At 43.1% G+C, this 24,302-nt stretch overlaps 2 protein-coding genes across 3 annotated transcripts in view; both read right to left on the bottom strand.

The window, feature by feature from the left end:
• LOC106603930 (rabankyrin-5-like) overlaps window positions 1–13,803 on the bottom strand; it is a 45,266-nt gene extending 31,463 nt beyond the window's left edge. Inside the window, exons 1-7 of one of the 2 annotated variants that reach the window (XM_014198184.2) lie at window positions 13,712–13,803; window positions 11,698–11,914; window positions 11,209–11,327; window positions 10,880–11,015; window positions 10,494–10,617; window positions 3,580–3,729; window positions 2,010–2,175 (exon numbers count right to left, since the gene is read on the bottom strand). In XM_014198184.2, coding sequence (XP_014053659.2) covers window positions 2,010–2,175; window positions 3,580–3,729; window positions 10,494–10,617; window positions 10,880–11,015; window positions 11,209–11,327; window positions 11,698–11,914; window positions 13,712–13,721 — 922 coding nt within the window. In that variant the 5' untranslated portion in view covers window positions 13,722–13,803. Of the gene's footprint in view, window positions 1–2,009; window positions 2,176–3,579; window positions 3,730–10,493; window positions 10,618–10,879; window positions 11,016–11,208; window positions 11,328–11,697; window positions 11,915–13,360; window positions 13,684–13,711 lie in introns of those variants that run through there. The other variant, XM_014198183.2, reaches the window with a different exon arrangement.
• Window positions 13,804–15,766: 1,963 nt separating this feature from the next.
• On the bottom strand, window positions 15,767–23,328 carry LOC106603929 (ubiquitin-conjugating enzyme E2 G1). Its single transcript, XM_014198182.2, has 6 exons — window positions 23,089–23,328; window positions 18,695–18,797; window positions 18,246–18,343; window positions 17,806–17,984; window positions 17,421–17,543; window positions 15,767–17,217 (listed from the first exon to the last, which is right to left on the bottom strand). Exons 1-5 carry the CDS (start codon window positions 23,132–23,134, stop codon window positions 17,457–17,459), a joined length of 513 nt encoding a protein of 170 aa, XP_014053657.1. The 5' UTR covers window positions 23,135–23,328; the 3' UTR covers window positions 15,767–17,217; window positions 17,421–17,456.
• Between the last annotated feature and the right edge of the window lie 974 nt (window positions 23,329–24,302).

Raw genomic sequence — 24,302 nt, 5'->3', positions numbered from 1 at the left:
TTATCTCCAGCCCAGCGTTGATAGGGAGGGTTGTGTTATCGTCTCCAGCCCAGCGTTGATAGGGAGGGTTGTGTTATTATCTCTAGCCCAGCGTTGATAGGGAGGGTTGTGTTATTATCTCTAGCCCAGCGTTGATATGGAGGGTTGTGTTATTATCTCTAGCCCAGCGTTGATAGGGAGGGTTGTGTTATTATCTCTAGCCCAGCGTTGATAGGGAGGGTTGTGTTATTATCTCTAGCCCAGCGTTAGCGTTGATAGGGAGGGTTGTGTTATTGTCTCTAGCCCAGCGTTGACAGGGAGGGTTGTGTTATTATCTCTAGCCCAGCGTTGACAGGGAGGGTTGTGTTATTATCTCTAGCCCAGCGTTGATAGGGAGGGTTGTGTTATTATCTCTAGCCCAGCGTTGACAGGGAGGGTTGTGTTATTATCTCTAGCCCAGCGTTGAGCGTTGATAGGGAGGGTTGTGTTATTATCTCTAGCCCAGCGTTGAGCGTTGATAGGGAGGGTTGTGTTATTATCTCTAGCCCAGCGTTGACAGGGAGGGTTGTGTTATTATCTCTAGCCCAGCGTTGACAGGGAGGGTTGTGTTATCGTCTCCAGCCCCGTGAGCGTTGATAGGGAGGGTTGTGTTATTGTCTCTAGCCCAGCGTTGACAGGGAGGGTTGTGTTATTGTCTCTAGCCCAGCGTTGAGCGTTGACAGGGAGGGTTGTGTTATCGTCTCCAGCCCAGCGTTGATATGGAGGGTTGTGTTATTGTCTCTAGCCCAGCGTTGATAGGGAGCGTTGTGTTATTGTCTCTAGCCCAGCGTTGAGCGTTGACAGGGAGGGTTGTGTTATCGTCTCTAGCCCAGCGTTGATAGGGAGGGTTGTGTTATTATCTCTAGCCCGGCGTTGAGCGTTGATAGGGAGCGTTGTGTTATTATCTCTAGCCCAGCGTTGACAGGGAGGGTTGTGTTATTATCTCTAGCCCAGCGTTGACAGGGAGGGTTGTGTTATCGTCTCCAGCCCAGCGTTGATATGGAGGGTTGTGTTATTGTCTCTAGCCCAGCGTTGATAGGGAGCGTTGTGTTATTGTCTCTAGCCCAGCGTTGAGCGTTGACAGGGAGGGTTGTGTTATCGTCTCTAGCCCAGCGTTGATAGGGAGGGTTGTGTTATTGTCTCTAGCCCAGCGTTGATAGGGAGCGTTGTGTTATTGTCTCTAGCCCAGCGTTGAGCGTTGACAGGGAGGGTTGTGTTATCGTCTCTAGCCCAGCGTTGATAGGGAGGGTTGTGTTATTATCTCTAGCCCAGCGTTGAGCGTTGATAGGGAGCGTTGTGTTATTGTCTCTAGCCCAGCGTTGACGGGAGGGTTGTGTTATTGTCTCTAGCCCAGCGTTGACAGGGAGGGTTGTGTTATTATCTCTAGCCCAGCGTTGATAGGGAGGGTTGTGTTATCGTCTCTAGCCCAGCGTTGACAGGGAGGGTTGTGTTATTATCTCTAGCCCAGCGTTGATAGGGAGGGTTGTGTTATTATCTCTAGCCCAGCGTTGAGCGTTGATAGGGAGGGTTGTGTTATTGTCTCTAGCCCAGCGTTGACAGGGAGGGTTGTGTTATTATCTCTAGCCCAGCGTTGACAGGGAGGGTTGTGTTATCGTCTCCAGCCCAGCGTTGATATGGAGGGTTGTGTTATTGTCTCTAGCCCAGCGTTGATAGGGAGCGTTGTGTTATTGTCTCTAGCCCAGCGTTGATAGGGAGGGTTGTGTTATTATCTCTAGCCCAGCGTTGATATGGAGGGTTGTGTTATTATCTCCAGCCCAGCGTTGATAGGGAGGGTTGTGTTATTGTCTCTAGCCCAGCGTTGATAGGGAGGGTTGTGTTATTATCTCTAGCCCAGCGTTGATAGGGAGGGTTGTGTTATTATCTCTAGCCCAGCGTTGATAGGGAGGGTTGTGTTATTGTCTCTAGCCCAGCGTTGAGCCTGAAGCAGTATAGTACATGACATACTGTAGAGAATGTGCGGCGCCCCCTACCTCTTTGGATGGCTTTGTGCAGAAGGCTCCAACCACTCTGGTCCACCATGTCCACATCTGCCTTGTTGTTGACCAGCGTTGTGGCGATACTCTCCAGTTTACCAGACAGAGCCAGGTCCATAGCCAAGTCCCCATTGTTGTCCAGTTCATTCAGCTTCCCAGGCAACTAGGGATGTGGAGAATAGAAGAACATGTATTGTACTCTACACTGAAAAAAAATATCAACTCAACATGTAAAGTGTTGGTCCCATGTTTCATGAACGGAAATGAAAGATCCCAGAAATGTTCCATACGCACAAAAAGCTTATTTCGCTCAAATTTTGAGCACAAATTTGTTTACATCCCTGTTAGTGAGCATTTCTCCTTTGCCAATATAATCAATCCACCTGACAGGTGTGACATATCAATTAGCTGATTAAACAGCATGATCATTACACAAGTGCACCTTGTGCTGGGGACAATAAAAGGCCACTCTAAAATGTGCAGCTGTGTCACACAACGCCGGAGATTTCTCAAGTTGAGGGTGTGTGCAATTGGCATACTGACTGAAGCAATGTCCACTAGAACTGTTGCCAGAGAATTTAATGTTCATCCCTCTACCATAAGCCGCCTTCAGCATCGTTTGAGAATTTGGCAGTACGTCCAACCGGCGTCACAACCGCAGGCCACGTGTAACTACGCCAACCCAGGACCGCCACATCCGGCTTCTTCACCTACGGGATCGTTTGCGACCAGATGACGAAACTGTTGGTTCGAACAACCAAAAGATATTCTGCCCAAACTGTCAGAAACCGTGTCAGAGAAGCTCATATGATTGCTTGTCGTCCTCACCAGGGTCTTGACCTGACAATGGCACTTTGAATGCACAGAGTAACGTGACAAGATCCTGAGGCCCATTGTCGTGCCATTCATTCGTTGCCATCACTTCATGTTTCAGCATGATAATGCACTGCCCCATGTCGCAAGGATATGTAAATTCCTGGAAGCTGAAGATGTCCCAGTTCTTCCATGGCCAGCATACATGTCATGTCATCCATTGAGCATGTTTGGGATGCTCTGGATCGACGTGTTCCAGTTCCCACCAACTTTACACAGCCATTGAAGAGGAGTGGGAGAACATTCCACAATCAACAGCCTGATCAACTCTATGCGAAGGGGACGTGTCACGCTGCATGAGGCAAATGGTGGTCACACCAGATACTGACTGGTTTTCAGATCCACGCCCCTACTTTTTTTTTAAGGTATCTGTGACCAACAGAAACATATCTGTATTCCCAGTCATGTGAAAGCCATAGATTAGGGCCTAATTCATTTATTTCAAGTAACTGATTTCCTTATATGAACTGTAATTGTTGCATGTAATATTTTTTGTTCAGTGTAGATAGAAAGACATGTAAAGAGAAGGCAGTCTAGTTGGCTTCTCAACACTGATCTGTCATCAGCACCCAACAGACTCTGAATACAGGCCCTGCTCCAGATGAGATAACAGGATATTGGTCTTCAGTGAAACCTGTTACACTGAACATACTTAAGGTTGCCTCCGAGGCAAACGTGTGTAGGCGTCACTCACCTGCGAGTCCATCTCAATGAGGTAGAGGAAGACCACGTCTTCCCTCTCAACCTTGATGGCTTTGTGAAGTGGGAACTCCGTTTTAGACTTTATCATCTTGTAGAGCAGAGGAGCACTCATAGTGCTGAAGTCCTCTTTCCTCAGGTCATCCTGTCGAGACAAAAATGTTTTTAAATGCTCTGTCATCTAGGTTATAGAAATATAATTTCTAGAACAGACATTCCCATTAAAAAAGGTGGTCTTAAGGAGGGATCTTGTCCCATCTAGTACTTCTAGATGGTGATACATTAAGACAGGTAGATGTGGGTTTTGTTTCAATACTTCATTTCTTTATATTTTCCTTTGGGGCTGGGCGAAATGGACTAAATTCCATATCTAGATTTTTTTCAAACTTATAGGTGATTCACGAGATATATACACACCTCAATTTTTATATAAAAGATCTCTAAATTGGCTTCGTTGAACAATTTAAAAAAAGGTCAATACACTGCATTTCAAACAGTCTGGAATAATATAATTATTTCAGGGCTTGTAAAATTATACCTAGGTTAAAACATAAGCCTCCAACTCTAAGACCCACTAATAATTAAATTATTTTATCGAAATAGTTTAACCTGCTTTTTTGCAATAATCACTGATCTTGGCTTTCAAGACGGTGAAAATGCAGTTTTTGATACAAATGTAACCAGAACCATGAATAATGAACATTCACTAATAACGACTAAGTTCTTGTAGCAGGCCTTATAGAAAATATACATACAGTGAGGGAAAAAAGTATTTGATCCCCTGCTGATTTTGTACGTTTGCCCACTGACAAAGAAATTATCAGTCTATAATTTTAATGGTAGGTTTATTTGAACAGTGAGAGACAGAATAACAACAAAAATATCCAGAAAAACGCATGTCAAAAATGTTATAAATTGATTTCCATTTTATTGAGGGAAATAAGTATTTGACCCCCTCTCAATCAGAACGATTTCTGGCTCCCAGGTGTCTTTTATACAGGTAACGAGCTGAGATTAGGAGCACACTCTTAAAAGGAGTGCTCCTAATCTCAGCTTGTTACCAGTATAAAAGACACCTGTCCACAGAAGCAATCAATCAGATTCCAAACTCTCCACCATGCCCAAGACCAAAGAGCTCTCCAAGGATGTCAGGGACAAGATTGTAGACCTACACAAGGCTGGAATGGGCTACAAGACCATCGCCAAGCAGCTTGGTGAGAAGGTGACAACAGTTGGTGCGATTATTCGCAAATGGAAGAAACACAAAAGAACTGTCAATATCCCTCGGCCTGGGGCTCCATGCAAGATCTCACCTCGTGGATTTGCAATGATCATGAGAACGGTGCGGAATCAGCCCAGTACTACACGGGAGGATCTTGTCAATGATCTCAAGGCAGCTGGGACCATAGTCACCAAGAAAACAATTCGTAACACACTACGCTGTGTAGGACTGAAATCCTGCCACGCCCGCAAGGTCCCCCTGCTCAAGAAAGCACATATACATGCCCGTCTGAAGTTTGCCAATGAACATCTGAATGATTCAGAGGACAACTGGGTGAAAGTGTTGTGGTCAGATGAGACCAAAATGGAGCTCTTTGGCATCAACTCAACTCACCGTGTTTGGAGGAGGAGGAATGCTGCCTATGACCCCAAGAACACCATCCCCACCGTCAAACATGGAGGTGGAAACATTATGCTTTGGGGGTGTTTTTCTGCTAAGGGGACAGGACAACTTCACCGCATCAAAGGGACGATGGACGGGGCCATGTACCGTCAAATCTTGGGTGAGAACCTCCTTCCCTCAGCCAGGGCATTGAAAATGGGTCGTGGATGGGTATTCCAGCATGACAATGACCCAAAACACACGGCCAAGGCAACAAAGGAGTGGCTCAAGAAGAAGCACATTAAGGTCCTGGAGTGGCCTAGCCAGTCTCCAGACCTTAAATCCCATAGAAAATCTGTGGAGGGAGCTGAAGGTTTGAGTTGCCAAACGTCAGCCTCGAAACCTTAATGACTTGGAGAAGATCTGCAAAGAGGAGTGGGACAAAATCCCTCCTGAGATGTGTGCAAACCTGGTGGTCAACTACAAGAAACGTCTGACCTCTGTGATTGCCAACAAGGGTTTTGCCACCAAGTACTAAGTCATGTTTTGCAGCGGGGTCAAATACTTATTTCCCTCATTAAAATGCAAATCATTTTATAACATTTGACATGCTTTTTTCTGTATTTCTTTGTTGTTATTCTGTCTCTCACTGTTCAAATAAACCTACCATTAAAATTATAGACTGATCATTTCTTTGTCAGTGGGCAAACGTACAAAATCAGCAGGGGATCAAATACTTTTTTCCCTCACTGTAGGTCTCAAACAATTTCTCAAGCACAAGCCCACGTGCTAGTGAGTTGCCAGCTAATCTTTATATCTCAAGTTCAGCCAACTATCTATTTTCTAGCTAACAAACTAGAACTGTTATGAATACACCCTCCTCTCCAACTGTTTGCACAAAAACAACTTTGTTTTTAGATGTTGAAATCAAGTGGCCTACCTGGATAAATTGCTTATTTCTCAGAATGAGAACGAGTTGTCAGTTCCTTATTAGAAATGTATTGTTATGCTCATTGAACATTTATAAAAACACAGACTAGACAACTAGAACACAACGGTGTTTGTCTAAAATGCTGCTAGCGCTACGTGGTACCTCAATGCCGCGCGCAACAGAAACGGAGCATAAATATTCACAATCATGTTCACTAATACCGCCGTTTTAGTAGGGTCGGCTCTGTTGTAAATTTTGGGAATTTAGACCCAAAAAAAGGGTATCATTATAAAGTACTACTCTATTATAGTAAAATAACATCTCAATGTGTTTCGGTGCACATGTGAGTGATTATGATGGACCAACCCTCAAGTGCAAATAGCAAGTTGAAACTACTTATTGTCAGAGAGGAAGAGATTATATTTGGTCTTTGTTGTTGTGAACGGCAGGGGGAGGGGCTTGGTGTTGGTGTGGGAATATGCACAGGGCACACAGCATGGAAGGAGGGGCTTGGTGTGAGAAGGTGCACAGGGCACACAGCATGGAAGGAGGGGCTTGGTGTTGGTGTGGGAATATGCACAGGGCACACAGCATGGAAGGAGGGGCTTGGTGTTGGTGTGGGAATATGCACAGGGAACACAGCATGGAAGGAGGGGCTTGGTGTTGGTGTGGGAATATGCACAGGGCACACAGCATGGAAGGAGGGGCTTGGTGTTGGTGTGGGAATATGCACAGGGCACACAGCATGGAAGGAGGGGCTTGGTGTTGGTGTGGGAATATGCACAGGGAACACAGCATGGAAGGAGGGGCTTGGTGTGAGAAGGTGCACAGGGCACACAGCATGGAAGGAGAGGCTTGGTGTTGGTGTGAGAATGTGCACAGGGCACACAGCATGGAAGGAGGGGCTTGGTGTTGGTGTGGGAATATGCACAGGGCACACAGCATGGAAGGAGGGGCTTGGTGTTGGTGTGGGAATATGCACAGGGAACACAGCATGGAAGGAGGGGCTTGGTGTTGGTGTGGGAATATGCACAGGGCACACAGCATGGAAGGAGGGGCTTGGTGTTGGTGTGGGAATATGCACAGGGAACACAGCATGGAAGGAGGGGCTTGGTGTGAGAAGGTGCACAGGGCACACAGCATGGAAGGAGGGGCTTGGTGTTGGTGTGAGAATGTGCACAGGGCACACAGCATGGAAGGAGAGGCTTGGTGTTGGTGTGGGAAGGTGCACAGGTCACACAGCATGGAAGGAGGGGCTTGGTGTGAGAATGTGCACAGGGCACACAGCATGGAAGGAGGGGCTTGGTGTTGGTGTGGGAATATGCACAGGGCACACAGCATGGAAGGAGGGGCTTGGTGTTGGTGTGGGAATATGCACAGGGCACACAGCATGGAAGGAGGGGCTTGGTGTTGGTGTGGGAATATGCACAGGGCACACAGCATGGAAGGAGAGGCTTGGTGTTGGTGTGGGAATATGCACAGGGCACACAGCATGGAAGGAGGGGCTTGGTGTTGGTGTGGGAATATGCACAGGGCACACAGCATGGAAGGAGGGGCTTGTTGTTGGTGTGGGAATATGCACAGGGCACACAGCATGGAAGGAGGGGCTTGGTGTGAGAAGGTGCACAGGGCACACAGCATGGAAGGAGAGGCTTGGTGTTGGTGTGAGAATGTGCACAGGGCACACAGCATGGAAGGAGGGGCTTGGTGTTGGTGTGGGAATGTGCACAGGTCACACAGCATGGAAGGAGAGGCTTGGTGTTGGTGTGAGAATGTGCACAGGGCACACAGCACAAGAGGGGCTTGGTGTCACAGCACAGAAGGAGCGAAGGAGACGAGACCAAAACACTTACAAAAAATAGAAAAAACTAGATTTTTGCGATACAGGCATTTGGAACATTGCACTAATACATACATTCCAATTAATTTGATATATAACCCAGCCCTAGTTGTCTGTCTTTAATGAAAACACTTCCAAGGTGTCAAATTGTATTCCTATTGAAATGAGATCCATCTCCTCCTCACTCCAAACCTCTAAATCAAAGTCTATGCCAGAGTAATAGAGGTAGAATGACAACAGATTGAGCAGAAGCACTAAAAGCAGTCAGTCAGTCAGGTGGCTGAAGATGACCAGTCATTTCCTGAGTCCTAGTCATAAACATAACCTTGAGGATCACAGGGAAGTCGAGCGAAGGGATTTACGAGGTTATAAAACGATGGGTTTTCTTGACACGCAGGGCGAGAGATAATTCCAGTCTGAGCTCAGGACTAAAAGACACGGTATATTACCCCCAGAGACTGGACAAATGGATACAGAACAGATGACTTGTTTCCATGGGGAATGTAGCGATACCTTCCAGAGATTCAGCTGTTGGGTACATCTGCTAGATTATTGAATGCAATCAATTCCATTGAAGGCGTTTTAAAATATATTTATCTTTAGACGAGGTAAAGGACAGTTAAGGTGACAGTATAATCCTGTCAACAGTTGGGACAGTCAGTGTAGTGTTTATCCTATAGTCATTTAGCAGCAGTGGCCCAAAATATGATGTCATTTTTATATAGATATATACACAGTGAACTAAACATTATGAACACCTGCTCTTTCCATGACATAGACCAGGTGAAAGTAGGGCTGGGCGAAATGGCCAAAATATTATATCACAGTATTTATTAAAAAAAAAAAAATTAAATGGACGGTATTTGACAGAATTTTTCGTTTTTGAATAATAAAAGTTCTACATTTTCTTTGCGAGCAGCGAGTGATCCCAGGGTGCTTTGCGAGCAGCGAGTGATCCCAGGGTGCTTTGCGAGCAGCGAGTGATCCCAGGGTGCTTTATGAGTAGTGAGTGATCCTAGGGTGCTTTATGAGTAGTGAGTGATCCCAGGGTGCTTTATGAGTAGTGAGTGATCCCAGGGTGTTTTATGAGTAGTGAGTGATCCCAGGGTGCTTTATGAGTAGTGAGTGATCCCAGGGTGCTTTATGAGTAGTGAGTGATCCCAGGGTGCTTTATGAGCAGTGAGTGATCCCAGGGTGCTTTATGAGCAGTGAGTGATCCCAGGGTGCTTTATGAGCAGTGAGTGATCCCAGGGTGCTTTATGAGCAGTGAGTGATCCCAGGGTGTTTTATGAGTAGTGAGTGATCCTAGGGTGGCAACACATACATTCTAAGCGGTTTCAATGAGTCTTTCTCCATTCTGATTGAACAGTATAAAACAATTCACCTTCAACCAAAACAAATTTCAGCACTTTTATCATTTCTGCATTTCCTGCACTCAATTGCAGTGGTGGAAAAAGTATCCAATTGCCATACTTGAGTAAAAGTAAAAATACGTTAATAGAAAATTACTCAAGTAAAAGTCACCCAGTAAAATACTACTTGAGTAAATGAATATACTTAAGTATCAAAAGTAAATGTAATTGATAAAATGTACTTCAGTATCAAAAGTATAAATAATATCAAATTCCTTATATTAAGCAAACCAGACGGCACCATTTTCTTTACGGATATCCAGGGTCACACTCCAACACTCAGACATAATTTACAAACAAAGCGTGTGTGTTTAGTGAGTCCTCCAGATCAGAGGCAGTAGATGACCAGGGATGTTCTCTTGATAAGAGTGTAAATTGGACCATTTTCCTGTCCTGCTAAGCATTTAAAATGTAACGAGTACTTTTAGGTGTCAGGGAAAATGGAGTAAAAAGTACAGTATTTTCTTTAGGAATGCAGTGAAGTAAAAGTATAAGTTGTCAAAAATAATAGTAAAGTACAGATACCAAAAAAAAAATAACTTAAGTAGGACTTTAAAGTATTTTTACTTCAGTACTTTACACCACTGCTCAATTGAGAATTTCCACACTGCCACGTAGGGCTGCACGATATAGGCAAATAATCTAGGACTTATTTTTAACCAAATGTTGCAATTGTGATTTGACTTGCGAATTAGAGCTAAACTGTTGGAATCATGGAAATAGAATGACTATTCTAATGATATAGTTGGAACATAATAGTGGCCACTATGAATACAGTGTTTGAGATGACCACGTATTAAAATGCCAGGGACGAGTTAATGTGACAGGGTAGGAACTAAAGTGTTGATAAGTGTTTCCTAGGGGACCCTATAAGCTTTGGCTACATTGCATGTTCTCTTAGCTACTTCATTCATGTAGCTAACATATTCTTGCTTTGCATATTCTTCTTTGATTTGGAAGGTACTGTTGCACAAACAACATGCTGATTTAGGTCTCCACCATCACTGGTATTATCAGGCTGTATTAGCTAGCTACGTTTGCTTTTACTCAGTACATTTATTAGCTAGCTAGCTAATAACAGTGAACAGTCAGTTGGACGGTCAGTTGGACAGCGGAGACTCACCCAGTGGCTGGCGATGATCTCTCCACAGTAGTTCATGAGGGTTGTGGCGTCCAGCTCCTCAGCCGTTTGGTAAAACCGGATACAATTTCTCACGTTCACCGATGACATCACCCCTTTCTCACACCTTTTCCAAGAGAACAAAAGCAATATTTAAGGTCATTGATGTCAATGGGAAATATTGTACAACGCATTCATAGCCTAGAGGATAGGAAAACACAAAGAGCCTAAGAGGTACTGTGAGTTTTAGATGACAGTCGGTAACAGTGCAGTCACCAACTAATCTACAAACCGTAACTAGTAGTCATCTACGAGGTAAGGTCATCAGCAACTGAGCAGAACTGATTCTCTCAGACGCGGACAGTGTGTGTCAGGCAGCCCCTGCCTACCTCTCTCGAAGCAGCTGCAGTTGGAAGCGGTTGGCCAGCTTCATCAGGTCGATGAGGAAGGCATCGTCCTCGCTGAGCTCCAAGTTGTCTGTATAGGCCCAGCGCAACATTGCCATGGCAACCTCTGGTTTGGCATCTGGAACACCCAGCATGGTCGAAGACAGTGTTAACGACCCAGAGTGGAATGAAATATAACTTTACTTAACTATAGCTACACTATCAATAAACTGCTTTTAATGCAGTTGTTGGAAGACAGTTTGTAGCACATTTTCCAAAAACAGTGAAAACAGTGGACTCGTCTTTCTTCTTGAGGTACATGCTCAACTCACCAGACAGGTCCAGTTCTGAGGTGGAGGCCAGGTTGGCCAGGCTCCAGGCATCACTGCGAGCAGCCAGGACAAACTTGTGAGCGTTGAGCGTCATCTCTCCAACCGTCACCTTCAGATCACTACAAACATGGCAACAGTCAACATAAGTGAGAAAGAATATAGCCCATGTCCATAACTACAGTAACTAGGTATTGCATATATTTTCCCAGGATTTCTGTAGAAAGCTGTGAATCATAGAATCTTAGACCTTGGTATAACCACTGGAAATAATTGATCATTGGGGTGTCATTGAACAATGAATATGACATCAATTAATAAAACAATGAATTTCACATCAAGTGCACTTTTTCCTTTCCTTGGCTTTTCCACATCAAGAAAAAGGAGCAACAACATTTTTTAAAACAGCAGGTCCTCTTTCTGACTGTAACCATGGCAACAGCACGTTGCTGCATACATTATATCACACCTCTCCCCTCCTGTTCCCCTCACCTGTACTGGTCCTGCTGGTAGAGCTGGGCCACGATGTCCAGCAGACGGCTGATGAAGGTGTCTCCTGCCCCAGTTCCGAAGGTGTTGGTGGAGCCCTGGCCGGAGGTTTGAGCAGCCAGCACGGCACATCGCCTCTCTGTGTCAGCCAGCTTCTGCTGCATCTTCACATACTCCTGCCTCAGCAGGGCTAGGTGCTTCTGCAGCTTGGCCACCTCCTCTGTCACAGAGAGAGGGAAGAGACGGAGTGAGGGGAGAGGTAGCGAGGCAAATGGAGGAGGTGAAGAGAACAGGAAAGCTAGTAAAGAGCTAGGCCTTATGCTGGATTAGGGTTGCATTAAGCACATTCTGGCTCACAATGCTTTGTGTTGTTAGTCCAGATTATGAAATTAACAAAAATAGACGTTGTACAGCCAAACAGTAAAAACAACCCGTCTAATTTTCTCTCGCTATAGTAACACAAATCACGGCTGTATTGTTTCAAGGATGCCTAGTATTTCTCAAGGCAGGTTCCTGTCTAGATATAAGCTAGGGAGGTTTCTCTTGAAGGCTTATGTGTCAGAGCCCACTCAACCCAGGACTGCACGTAACTTCCCGCTCCCATTTCCTTCCCATTTCTGCTTACATTTGAGTGAAGACTGAATGCTGAGGCAGCACATAACTTTGCCCTCCCACGGGTCAGAGGGTTAACTAGCTGACTGGCTATAGCTTCATATACAGTCATTGGGCTATTGTCATGGGGAAGGGACGGCTGCCAGTACCACCTGATCAACGGCCACAGGAAAGGATCACTGCTGCAACAGCAAGATAGGCTGAGCTGTTTAACGAAAAACAGTTTCAGAGTCACATATATTACCACAGTGCAACTTATTGTCACACTTCATTCACAATGTTCCATTCATTTTGAAAAGGGAGGATTTGATTGCCAATGTTGTGCATGTTATAAGCTTCTTACCTTCAACTCAGCACTTTTAGACATCTTTAAAATAAACTTTATAGGACCAATAAAAATATAGCTTTCTCAAAGTGTCCAAAGCACTTGGGACCACAATGGAAGAGTGACAAGCTTACGCAATCTAGCTAGTGAGAAATGATTGACTGACTTAAAAAATAATTGGGAAATACTAAACGAAATCAATGTATGCAACAGTTAAAAGGCAGCGCACACACCAACTGGTATATCATTATAATTTATACCAAGTAGCAAGCTAGTACTGTAGGCCTACTCTACATTCACACACCACACACAGCTGAATGTAAAAATGTTTAAACTGGCTGTAGTCACATCTAAACAACACATAATCGAGGCACTGACAGTGCTGTCAAAGCAAGCAAATTAGTTGCCGAGTAACCAATTCATCTTGACTGAAGCCAAATTGCTATATCACACTCGTCAAATACCCAAACATTTTCGCTAGTTACAATAAAAATACGTGCTCAATAACACAACAGCAATGTTACATTTGGTTACAATGTTTAATTTAACTATCTAGCATGGTACTGTAGCCAAAGTTAGCTAGCGAGCTGGCTGGCTAGCTAACTTAACGGTACATTGTAACGTAATGCTCATCATAAAAATGAACCTGTCCTCGGTCGATTTGCTAAGTTATAAAAATCAACAAATACTAACGTTAGCTAATATCAAATGATCGCGTGTAATAATCACCTTCCTTATGCATTCTGCGTTAGCAAATTCTGCTTTCTTTAGTTACCAATCCCGTTCATTGAGTCCAACCACCCGGCGAATTAAGTGGCTAGCCTGCTAAACTAGCCAACGTTAGTTGCCTTCTCCGCCCAACCCAACAACATACCACCCGACCAGATATAGTAAAACCCGACTAGCTAGTTAGTTGCAAGGGAAAATTAGCAAATAACTGTACAAGACGAAGGGGAGACAGTCGTTTATGTTTTATAACTACCCAATTAAAAAAAATACAGTATAGCCATTCAAATAATGCATTTAACTCGAGACTAATAAAGAAAGGGCGTAAAAATGTTCAACAAATCAGCCACATACCTTCAGCCATGATGGTTCCGTGGCTTTTGGTTTGCTATCGCGAGATCACAAAGCCGAAAGTGGGCGGTGACAGTAAATTCTCTATTCGACAGGTATATCAGCATCTTTCCAAAGTTGCCTTGAAAAGTAACTGGCATCTTTGACTGATATGCATTGTGAAATAATACACTGAGAAGTTTCCAAATTTGCATTGACTGCGTACATCTACCTTGCATATCGTTTCAAATCAATTCAACTTGTTCAGATTTATGGGAATGCATGCATTAGGTACTTGTGTTTAGCTATACCTACATGTTATTATGAATGATCTTCATAATAATTTGTGATTGGTTGAAAAGCGTGAGACATTTTCTGGGCATAAGGTTAAGTGGTACTTGCATTGTCTAGACTGGAGCATGTTCTTGGCACAGATCCCTGAAACGTGCTTTTCTGAAATCACTGCCTGGCCAGCAGTTCATGTGGGGAAAGGGAATAAGTCTGTGGCAATCACTTTACCTCTCATGGTGTAAAAGTAATACTTGGTTTTCTTCTGAATATGAGAAACTACTAACACACACACTATTCACACCTTTGTGCCAAGTGACAGTATTCAATTGTTAATGGATATCAATGAGTCACAGATACTTGCTAAATCTAGCTTAATGTGTTGTGTGACAACTACATGATACACTATATATACAAAAATATGTAGACACCCCTTACTGGATTCGGCTATTTCAGCCACACCTGTTGCTGACAGGTGTATAAAATTGAGCACACAGCCATGCAATCTCCATAGACAAACATTGGCAGTAGAATGGCCTCACTGAGGAGCTGTGACTTTCAACGTGGCACCATCATAGTCAGTTCGTCAAATGTTTGCCCTGCTAGAGCTGCCCTGGTCAACTGTAAGTGCTGTTATTGTGAAGTGGAAACGTCTAGGAGCAACCACGGCTCAGCTGCGAAGTGGTAGGCCACACAAGCTCACAGAACGGGACCGCCGAATGCTGAAGCTCGTAAAAATCATCTGTCCTCGGTTGCAAAACTCACTATGTTGGAGGCAATGTCAGCACAAGAACTGTTAATATGGAGCTTCATGAATTGGGTTTCCATGGCTGAGCAGCCACACAGAAGCCTAAAATCACCATGCGCAATGCCAAGCGTCGGCTGGAGTGGTGTAAAGCTCGCCACCATTGGACTCTGGAACAGTAGAAACGCATTCTCTGGAGTGATAAATCACACTTCACCATCTGGCAGTCCGACAAACAAATCTGGGTTTGGAAGAGGAGAACACTACCTACCTAAATACATAGTGCCAACTGTAAAGTTTGGTGGAGGAGGAATAATGGTTTGGACCTGTTTTTCATTGTTTGGGCTAGGCCCCTTAGTTCAAGTGAAGGAAGATCTTAACATTCTAAATGATTCTGTGCTTCCAACTTTGTGGCAACAGTTTGGGGAAGGTCCTTTTGCTATTTAAGCATAACAATGCCCCCATCAACAAAGCGAGGTCCATACAGAAATGGGTTGTGGAGATTGACGTAGAAGAACTTGACTGGCCTACACAGAGCCCTGACCTCAACTCCATCAAACACACCTTTGGGATGAATTGGAGTTTCCGAATGCGAGGCAGGCCTAATCGCCCAACATCAGTGCCCGACTTCACTAATGCTCTTGTAGCTGAATGGTAGCAAGTCCTCGCAGCAATTTTCCAACGTCTAGTGGAAAGCCTTCCCAGACGAGTGGATGGAGGCTGTTATAGCAGCAAATGGGGTGGACCCAACTCCATATTAATGCCCATGATTTTTGAATGAGATGTTTGTCAAGCAGGTGTCCACATACATTAGTCATGACTAGAGTATGTTTCACCTCAGGCAGGGTTTCCCAAACTCTGTCCTGAATCAGCTGTGTAGAACTGGCGGGGGGGGACGACGACCAAGTTTGGGATACCCTGACCTAGGGATTCAGACACCACATGATACAGATACACATGAAAACATGCTAGGAAGTAAGATCATGTGTGTAACAAAGAACATTGTACATATAATTTTCATTAAAAGAAAAACACCCCAACAATTATTGGAGGGGGAATCATATTTTAAAATAACTCACTACACAAGGTGACAATTTTCATTACATGAAAAATATACATCAGTATTTTGTCTTTGTACATTAGGCAAGTAAACTGCAATAGTCCATCAGAGCCAGAATAAAATAATACACCAGGGGAAATCCAGGATCAAGGGGAAGAGGAAGGGAAAATAAAACATGGCACAAACATACATTTTAAATCAAAACCTAGACACTACCAGCATGGAAACCTAATGTTAAAGCATGCATAACAAATCCTACCTAGGACACCACACAAAGGAAATCAAGCATTGTAAATTCATCTGCTTCATCAAGGTGAATCTAGGAGAAATAGCTCCCTACGGCACCCTAAAATCGCATCAGAATATTAAAACAAATATAAGACCGTACACCACACACCTGGGGAAGGTTATTGCTACACCAAATGGTTACCAATATTTTTTGATTATACATTGTACTGGTGTGAAGGGTTATAAAATAACACTTAAGCAGTTCATTTCTCTGACTTCTCTAAAACTAACTCTGGTTCAATACAGGGTGCAATTGCCAAGCAATTTAATAGGAGGCACTTTTGAAAAATGTATAATTAAAAACCTAACTATGAGCTCAATTTGTGAATGCATGACTTGTAATGGCCATGTTCATCTCCAAAGAAACACACCAGAACTTGACAAATGGGGTATGTGATCAATTCGGGGTACATGTCCACCACGGTAGGGGGAGTTCATAACGGTGTTAAAATCCAAAATAAAGACTTGCCTCTATAACCTTATTCATATTTTAAAATGGTGACTTACAGCAAATTTTCCTGAAGTGCTAAGGTTGAAGGAACCCATCATGACAAGCATGCTACATAATGCGTCTATTCTAGTGCACCCTCTGCCATAAATGCCATTTTAGCCTGATACTCCGGTCATTCTTGAATCCCACTGTTCTCCACTAGTGGGATTCTACGACAGCATCGCATTCTTACCATTCTGCCTTCAAGGCTTCCTGTCCATCAAAGCAACCTGTAACATACCTATACGAATACACACTAGAGTGGATGTTGAATGGGGAAGAGGACTAAAAACTTCAATAACTTACAGGGCTCAAATTCTACCTACAGAAGCACTACTTATTTGGTACTATGTGTCTTGCTGGATGGGTAGGAACAGTTTATATATTATCCAGTTTTAGGTCTGTGCTATATACAGGTCTTTACAATCTCTTCCTGAAAAGTTCATAGACTTCAAAAAACGTGTTATTCATCTTCTGTTTTGTTGTTTTTGAGTTGGCACTTGCGTGGCGGTTTTCGGTCAGCATGTGGTAACAGCTGTTAAGTTCTATTGCAGCCTATTGTTGCCAGACGGTTTCTGCCAAATGCAATGAAGACGAGCCTGGCAATCGGGTGGTAGAGTGCAGGAGAACAGTGCCATGTTGTTTCTCAAATTGGAGACCTGTGGAAGATAAGAACTTGAAACTTAGAACATAGTGATATACTGTAATACACTTCCAGTATAGTGTCTTTCAGAAAATCCAACAGGTATGAACGAAGTGTGAACAGTTGGATAAGTGACTCAGAGATGCAGTATAATAGCATGGGGACCTCTTCAAAATTACAAGACATGGCTTGTAAAAGACCAAAGTGCACTATTCTTACCCTGAAAAAGTGAAGCTAGAAGCAGCTTGATAAAATTCACTCAAAGGCAGTCTCTTGGCTCTTTCTTACACAACGGGCCACTTTTCTTTTGAATTCCCCATGTCGGTCTTCCCTCCACTCTTTCTGCAGGGAGAATCAAAGGTGCAAAAACATTGAAGTTCAAAGATGACACAGTTCTGCTCTCCACAAAAAAGGCACATTTGATGTTTGAGAACCTGGAACATTGAGAATATATTCAGAATTCTGTGCACTAAAGAGACAGAATAGAAATCACCATTTACTCCTTTTGTCCCAAACAACAATCCACTGATTGTCTATGTATAAAGAACTAATCCGTGTGACCTTAAACCAGTGATTTGGCCCCTCAGGTGAAAATGAGACTCACTGCAGCGTCTACATTGGCAGGCGAGTCTCCGTTCGGGTCTGCCAACATAGAGATAACACTAATCATGATGGTTTCCACTGTGTGGATGGGTAGCCAACGCTCCTCAGGCTTCTCATAGCCGTACTTATCCTCACCAGGCTCGTGTAAAATAGATATACATACGTCACCGTTCTTGTCAACTGCAAACAGGACAAGAGACATGAAATTAGACTTGTTACATGAAAAGGTTTCAATAGAATACATCTATTCATTTATGTGTGTGTGTGTAAACAAGGATTTTGGTGCATTCCAAAAAAATCTTTACTTTACTGAGAAACACAACTGATCCTCCAGACGGATAGCTGACATTTCCCAAACAGTAAAAACAGACCCCCCCAAAAAAGGTACTAACACTTCCAAGAGGAAAAAAAACATACCCAGTACAATTGACCCCTACTTACCATTAGGGTGCCATATATCTGTGATAAATGTCATTTTAGGTGGCCTGAGAGGGTAGTCTTTGGGAAACGTGAGATGTGCTTTGAACACACCACCTTCACTGTGAACAGGAAGGCAGAGAGAAATGCCTGTCGTTATGGTCAAATAGCAGGGGTTGGTAAGATCCAGAAATTTTGACAGACAACTGTTGTACATGACAAATACATTAGTGGTGCTCGGGTTGACTCATAACCCGCAGTCCCCATGGTTATGGGGAGTTAAGCCTACTGCATTTTCTCCCTGGTCCCTAAACGTCTTTGCTTCGAGATTGAAGCAGAGATGACAGATGGGTTGTTAGCAATAGCTGAACCGCGCACCACTAAAATACATCCCCACATCCAAATACTCCCCAGCTGACTCATCAACCCATCCACACAGAAAAATCAGAGTAGAACTGGGCTGGCAGACTTACTAGCATGTGTCTGGTGGGCCGATTATTAAGACTTCCCATCTGTAGAGGTCGTTATCATCTATCAAACCTGCTGAGAATCCCTCCACTGGGTTCTTATTCAGCTCTGGGAAATCAAGAGAAAACATTAACAGTTTTCTCCATCCGAAATACACACAAAAAATAGTAGTGTCTCTACGGTGCTGTTCGACGGTGCTGTTCGACGGTGCTGTTCGACGGCGCTGTTCGACGGCGCTGTTCGACGGCGCTGTTCGACGGCGCTGTTTGACAGTGCTGTTCTACGGTGATGTTTGACAGTGCTGTTCTACGGTGATGTTTGACAGTGCTGTTCTACGGTGATGTTTGACAGTGCTGTTCTACGGTGATGTTTGACAGTGCTGTTCTACGGTGATGTTTGACAGTGCTGTTCTACGGTGATGTTTGACTTTTGAACTCTATCCAGTCAATAAAGTGAGACATCCATCTCACTAATCAGTATGTGGAAATGCTGGAGTCAGCCTTCTCAGACTGAAAATGCCCCTCTGTGAACATAAATATTTTATTCCACAAATCATCATTATCCCTAAAAAAAATTTACATTAAAAATGATATCCCTATAAAGTGCCCATTATACCAAATAAACAGCTTCCTAAGTAGCAGTTTAAACTGAACTCAGAAGTTCACTGTAGTTTAGATGTGCTGTTGCAGCCAGTCTCCTGCTGTGCTGAAACACCAGCACAGTCAAACAACTGTACCCATCTGTCACACCCTGGGCTCTGGTCCTAAAAGAATCAACTTGGTATGCGGATAACAACTATTTCATTTCCTCACGAAACAACCATCTCAAGTGAAGTCAACCTAAAGAGGGCATATTAAAATGGTTCCATAAACGCACCTCTTATTGTGTAAGTAGTCAAGCATTCTAAACACAGCAATTATTCATAAACACGAACTTGATCAGGGCTTGCTCAGCTCCACCTCAAAGCACAGAGCAGTAAACAGTGAGTACTGCTGTTACTGGGGGGTGAGTGACTACGACTACTGCTGTTAATGGGTGTGAGCGAGAAGTCAAAGGGAAACTGATGTAGTACCAATGATGTGTATAAACCCTGGACTGACAGGGGGCGCTGTATTGAAGCCAAAAGGGCATCCTGGCACTCAATTTAAAAATATATTTTTGAAACTATAGTAATGCATTTAACGTCTACACTCGTTTCTGCGACGTTTATTCTATCCCAGACACACCATACTTTAAAACAACAATATGTGAGCTAAATATTCAAATAAAAATATATAAAAACCTTTCTTTAAAGCCTTTTATTTTGAGAGTAGTAATGTTACTGTCTCCACAACAATAGAAAATATGTAATTGTGTCTGTGAAACATTTCATTGAAATACTGTAAAACTCAATTTGTAGAGGACTGCTCTCCTACTAAGGCGTACCAATATGGCCGACATGTGGCTTCAAAGCCAATCAACGGCCAATACATAGCATCAGCAATCCAGGGTGTATATACAGTACTAGTCAAAAGTTTGCAAACACCTACTCATTCAAGGGTTTATCTTTATTTTTACTATTTTCTACATTGTAGAATAATAGTGAAGACATCAAAACTATGAAATAACAGATATGGAATCATGTAGTAACCCAAAAAAGTGTTATATAAAATACATTTTGTATTTGAGATTCTTCAAAATAGCCACCCTTTGCCTTGATGACAGCTTTGCACACTCTTGGCATTCTCTCAACCAACTTCATGAGGTAGTCACCTGGAAAGCATTTCAATTAACAGGTGCCCTTTGTTCATTTGTGTAATTTATTCCCTTCTTAATGCGTTTGAGCCAATCAATTGTGTTGTGACAAGGTAGGGGTGGTATACAGGAGGCCTATTTGGTAACAGACCAAGTCCATATTATGGCAAGAACAGCTCAAATAAGCAAAGAGAAACAACAGTCCATCATTACTTTAAGACATGAAGGTCAGTCAATGCGAAACATTAAGAACTTTTAAAGTTTCTTCAAGTGAAGTCGCAAAAACCATCAAGCGCATGATGAAACTGACTCTCATGAGGACCGCCACAGGAAAGCGAACATACACCTGTCCACACACACCTGTCCAGAGTTACCTCTGCTGCAGGATAAGTTCATTAGAGTTAAATACACCTCAGATTGCAGCCCAAATAAATGCTTCAGAGTTCAAGTAAGACACATCAACTGTTCAGAGGAGACTGTGTGATTCAGGCCTTAAAGGTCAAATTGCTGAAAAAAAAAACGACTAAAAGGACAACAAAACGAGCGAAGAAACACAAGCAATGGATATTAGACCGGTGGAAATCTGTCCTTTGGTTTGATGAGTGCAAATTTGAGATTTTTGGTTCCAACCGCCATGTCTTTGTGAGTCGCAGAGTAGGTGAACGGATGATCTCCACATGTGTGGTTCCCACCATGAGACATGGAGGAGGTGTGATGGTGCTTTGCTGGTGACACTGTCTGTGATTTATTTAGAATTCAAGGCACACTTCACCAGCACGGCTACTACAGCATTCTGCAGTCATTCGCCATCCCACCTGGTTTGTGCTTAGAGGGACTATCATTTGTTTTTTCAACAGGACAATGACCCAACACACCTGCAGGCTGTGTAAGGGCTATTTGCCCAAGAAGAAAAGTGATGGAGTATAAGGGCTATTTGCCCAAGAAGGAGAGCTATATCAGATGACTTGACCTCCGCAATGACCCGATCTCAACCCAACTGAGATGGTTTGGGATGAGTTGGACCACAGAGTGAAGGAAAAGCAGCCAACAAGTGCTCAGCATATGTGGGAACTACTTCAAGACTGTTGGAAAAACATGGTTCAATGTTTTAATTCATTGTTTTTATGTCTTCACTATTATTTTACAATGTAGAAAATAGTCAAAACTAAAACCCTTGAATGAGTAGTTGTGTTCAAAGTTTTGACTGGTAGTGTAAGTTCTGAAATAGTACATCCCCATTGAACAGCAACCCTGGCGATCATGTTTAGGGCCAGCGAAGGCCTCTGGAACATAGCCACATAGGGCTTTAGACTGAGCTGTTCTCCCTCAGCTGAGAAACCTTGGCAAGGTGCAGCATAGCCAAGTAAAACTCAATAATATAGTGTACCTCAGACTACATCGAGTCACTCTCGGTCGATACGAGGAAACAGACGGTGGTTGTATTGTATTAACGTTTAATGAAAAGTATGGATTACAGCAAACAAATTAAGGCACACCGCTACGGAGTTCCAACATATGTACACGGTAAGGGTTTAAGTTTCGACCTTCGGCGACTCGATGTAGTCGGAGATACAGTCCACTCTTCTCCGCTCAACTTCGTTGAAGTCAAGTACGTCGTGGAGTTTAATTTTACTTGGCTATGAGCAGCAGTATGTTTGTTTATGCATGTCTGTCTAACTTTTACATGTGTATGAAAAAGGAAATAAGATAGCATGGTGAACTCATGAGCTATTGTACACAATTGATTTCCATATCCCCCTTCAACATGTAAAAAAATGTAATCGAACGATAACATGGTATCTATCACTCTGAATGGGTAATTGAAGTTTGACAGACAGTCATAGTAGGCTAGCTAGGTACATTTGAATGTACACCTGGCACCTCGGTTATTTGAGGTAGCCAGCGAGCTACGCACTGCCGCCAATCAAGGAAATCGTTGGTGTGCAGGGATTATGCCATGCCTAGTTGACTAGACATTATGCTGCCCTACAGGCAAGAGACAATTTGTTCTGCACGGAGGAAAAAAGAAAACGAGTGGTTCAGTTAAACTCCTGCACGGCCCTTAATTTAAAATCAAACTGACAGTTGTCCAATGACCAACTGGCAGTTGAGGTGTGTGTGCTAACGTTAGCTAGCAACCGACATCACGTTCAAAACAAAGGGGTAGTATATTACACGTTACGTTTAGCTTGTTATCTAGTTAGCTAGCTAAAGTTGAAGCATTTCGCGTCCACAATAACACTTTTTTTAAAATAACGTGTACGTTACCCCCAACTTGGTGGAAAGATAGAAAATATTGTAGCAATGCTAGCCAAATTACTGCCAATTGTAACGTTAGTTCGCTGCCACTGGTTAGCTAACGTTAGATGATTTAGCTTGTTGGCTAGTAGCGTTGGCACAACATTGGACTTAGACCACATTTTATGACTCGCTATATTCAACTATCAAAATATAGTAAGCCAAGATGTGACATTTCACACCATATACACGATAGTAGCTAGATAGATAAAGTAAAAGCCGAAACAAAGATTACGTGTACCGTAAATGGGCCAAATGAGATGGATTAGCTAACGTTAGCTAGCATAGCAACCCGACAAGCGAAAAATAACGCTTATAACTAGGTAACGTTAAATTAGTTGACGTTAGCCACCAGTTTATAAATTACCTGCCAGCTGTCTCCTGAGTAACAGTGCTGCCTGAGGCTCCGTCATGTTTTTACAACTTGGATTACAAAATGACAAATGTTAATATTGCTTGGTGAGAGAATTAGCTAGCTATCTATTTTCAATAAATAACGACAGCGCCGGTGCAGTTCTTCTTCTTCGATATAACAGCAGTCCGCAAACAAACGTTAAAGGTGCATGCCACCACCTACTGTGCTGGAGTGTGTGATCAATCACGGTTTACAATTCTTCTTCTTCATCTTCTTTGATTAGGTTTAACGGCGGTTGGCATCCAATAAATGTTACATTACCGCCACCTACTTTAGCTCCCTTACACTCTGCTTGAAAATAATAACAATAATTTATAAATCCTCCTACATAATTTAGTACTTATAAAAAAAGTAATAAAGAGCCCTACTAACTTGTAATAGACCCTCCCCATCCCAAAAAACCCTTCCATTTCCGTCCAACCTCAATGATCCTACACTTTCCCTCTCTTCAACATACTGTAACGAGACAATACTTACAACAATATAGCAACACATGCTCCACCGTTTCATCGACCATAAACTCCAGACACAAACCATTCACATGCTGCCAACCAGATCAAATTCAGGAATGTAAATGCCTGCTCCATATCTGCACGTCAAATTCAGGAATGTAAACACCTGCTCCTTTGAGCAGAATCTCAATATGACACCCAGTCTCTCAATTCTCCATAATAACATTAATACCTCCAATAGTAGGTCACTCCTATTATATTTACCAGATGATAAACTATTTAATCCAGATAGAGAATCTGCGCAAACTATAATTCTCACTGGTTGTACGCCCTCCACCCACTGGAGAGCAACTACTATGGCCAACAGTTTAACTGAGTATACTGACAGTTCATCTGTTAGTCTTCTGCATATCTGCACATCAAATTCAGGAATGTAAACGCCTACTCCATATCTGCGCGTCAAATTCAGGAATGTAAACGCCTACTCCATATCTGCACGTCAAATTCAGGAATGTAAATGCCTGTGCCTGGGTTCTCGGGTCCATCTGGGGCCTTTGGATCTATCTGTGAAAAGCGGTAAAAAAGCATAACTCTGCCAATGTAATAGTCAACCAGTTTTCCTATATCAATGACTTCGGACCAATCTTTATTTTTCTCTACCAAGGTTAGATGGACAACAGGATCTGGGAGTAACCATGGAGGAACATCCCCTAT

The sequence above is a fragment of the Salmo salar genome, chromosome ssa04, assembly GCF_905237065.1.
Source record: "Salmo salar chromosome ssa04, Ssal_v3.1, whole genome shotgun sequence".
Lineage (NCBI taxonomy): Eukaryota > Metazoa > Chordata > Actinopteri > Salmoniformes > Salmonidae > Salmo > Salmo salar.
The sequence above is the reverse complement of the archived record's forward strand: the minus strand, read 5'-3'. Positions and strand labels throughout refer to the sequence as shown.

Excerpts from the sequence above, each read along its gene's own strand:
- LOC106603929 (XM_014198182.2), bottom strand. The coding sequence starts at position 23,134 with ATGACGGAGCCTCAGGCAGCACTGTTACTCAGGAGACAGCTGGCAG. Across the intron at positions 17,985-18,245 it reads AGATATATGGCACCCTAATG|TTGACAAGAACGGTGACGTA; the intron begins GTAAGTAGGGGT and ends TCCTGTTTGCAG. Across the intron at positions 17,544-17,805 it reads CTGCCAATGTAGACGCTGCA|AAAGAGTGGAGGGAAGACCG; the intron begins GTGAGTCTCATT and ends TTCTCCCTGCAG.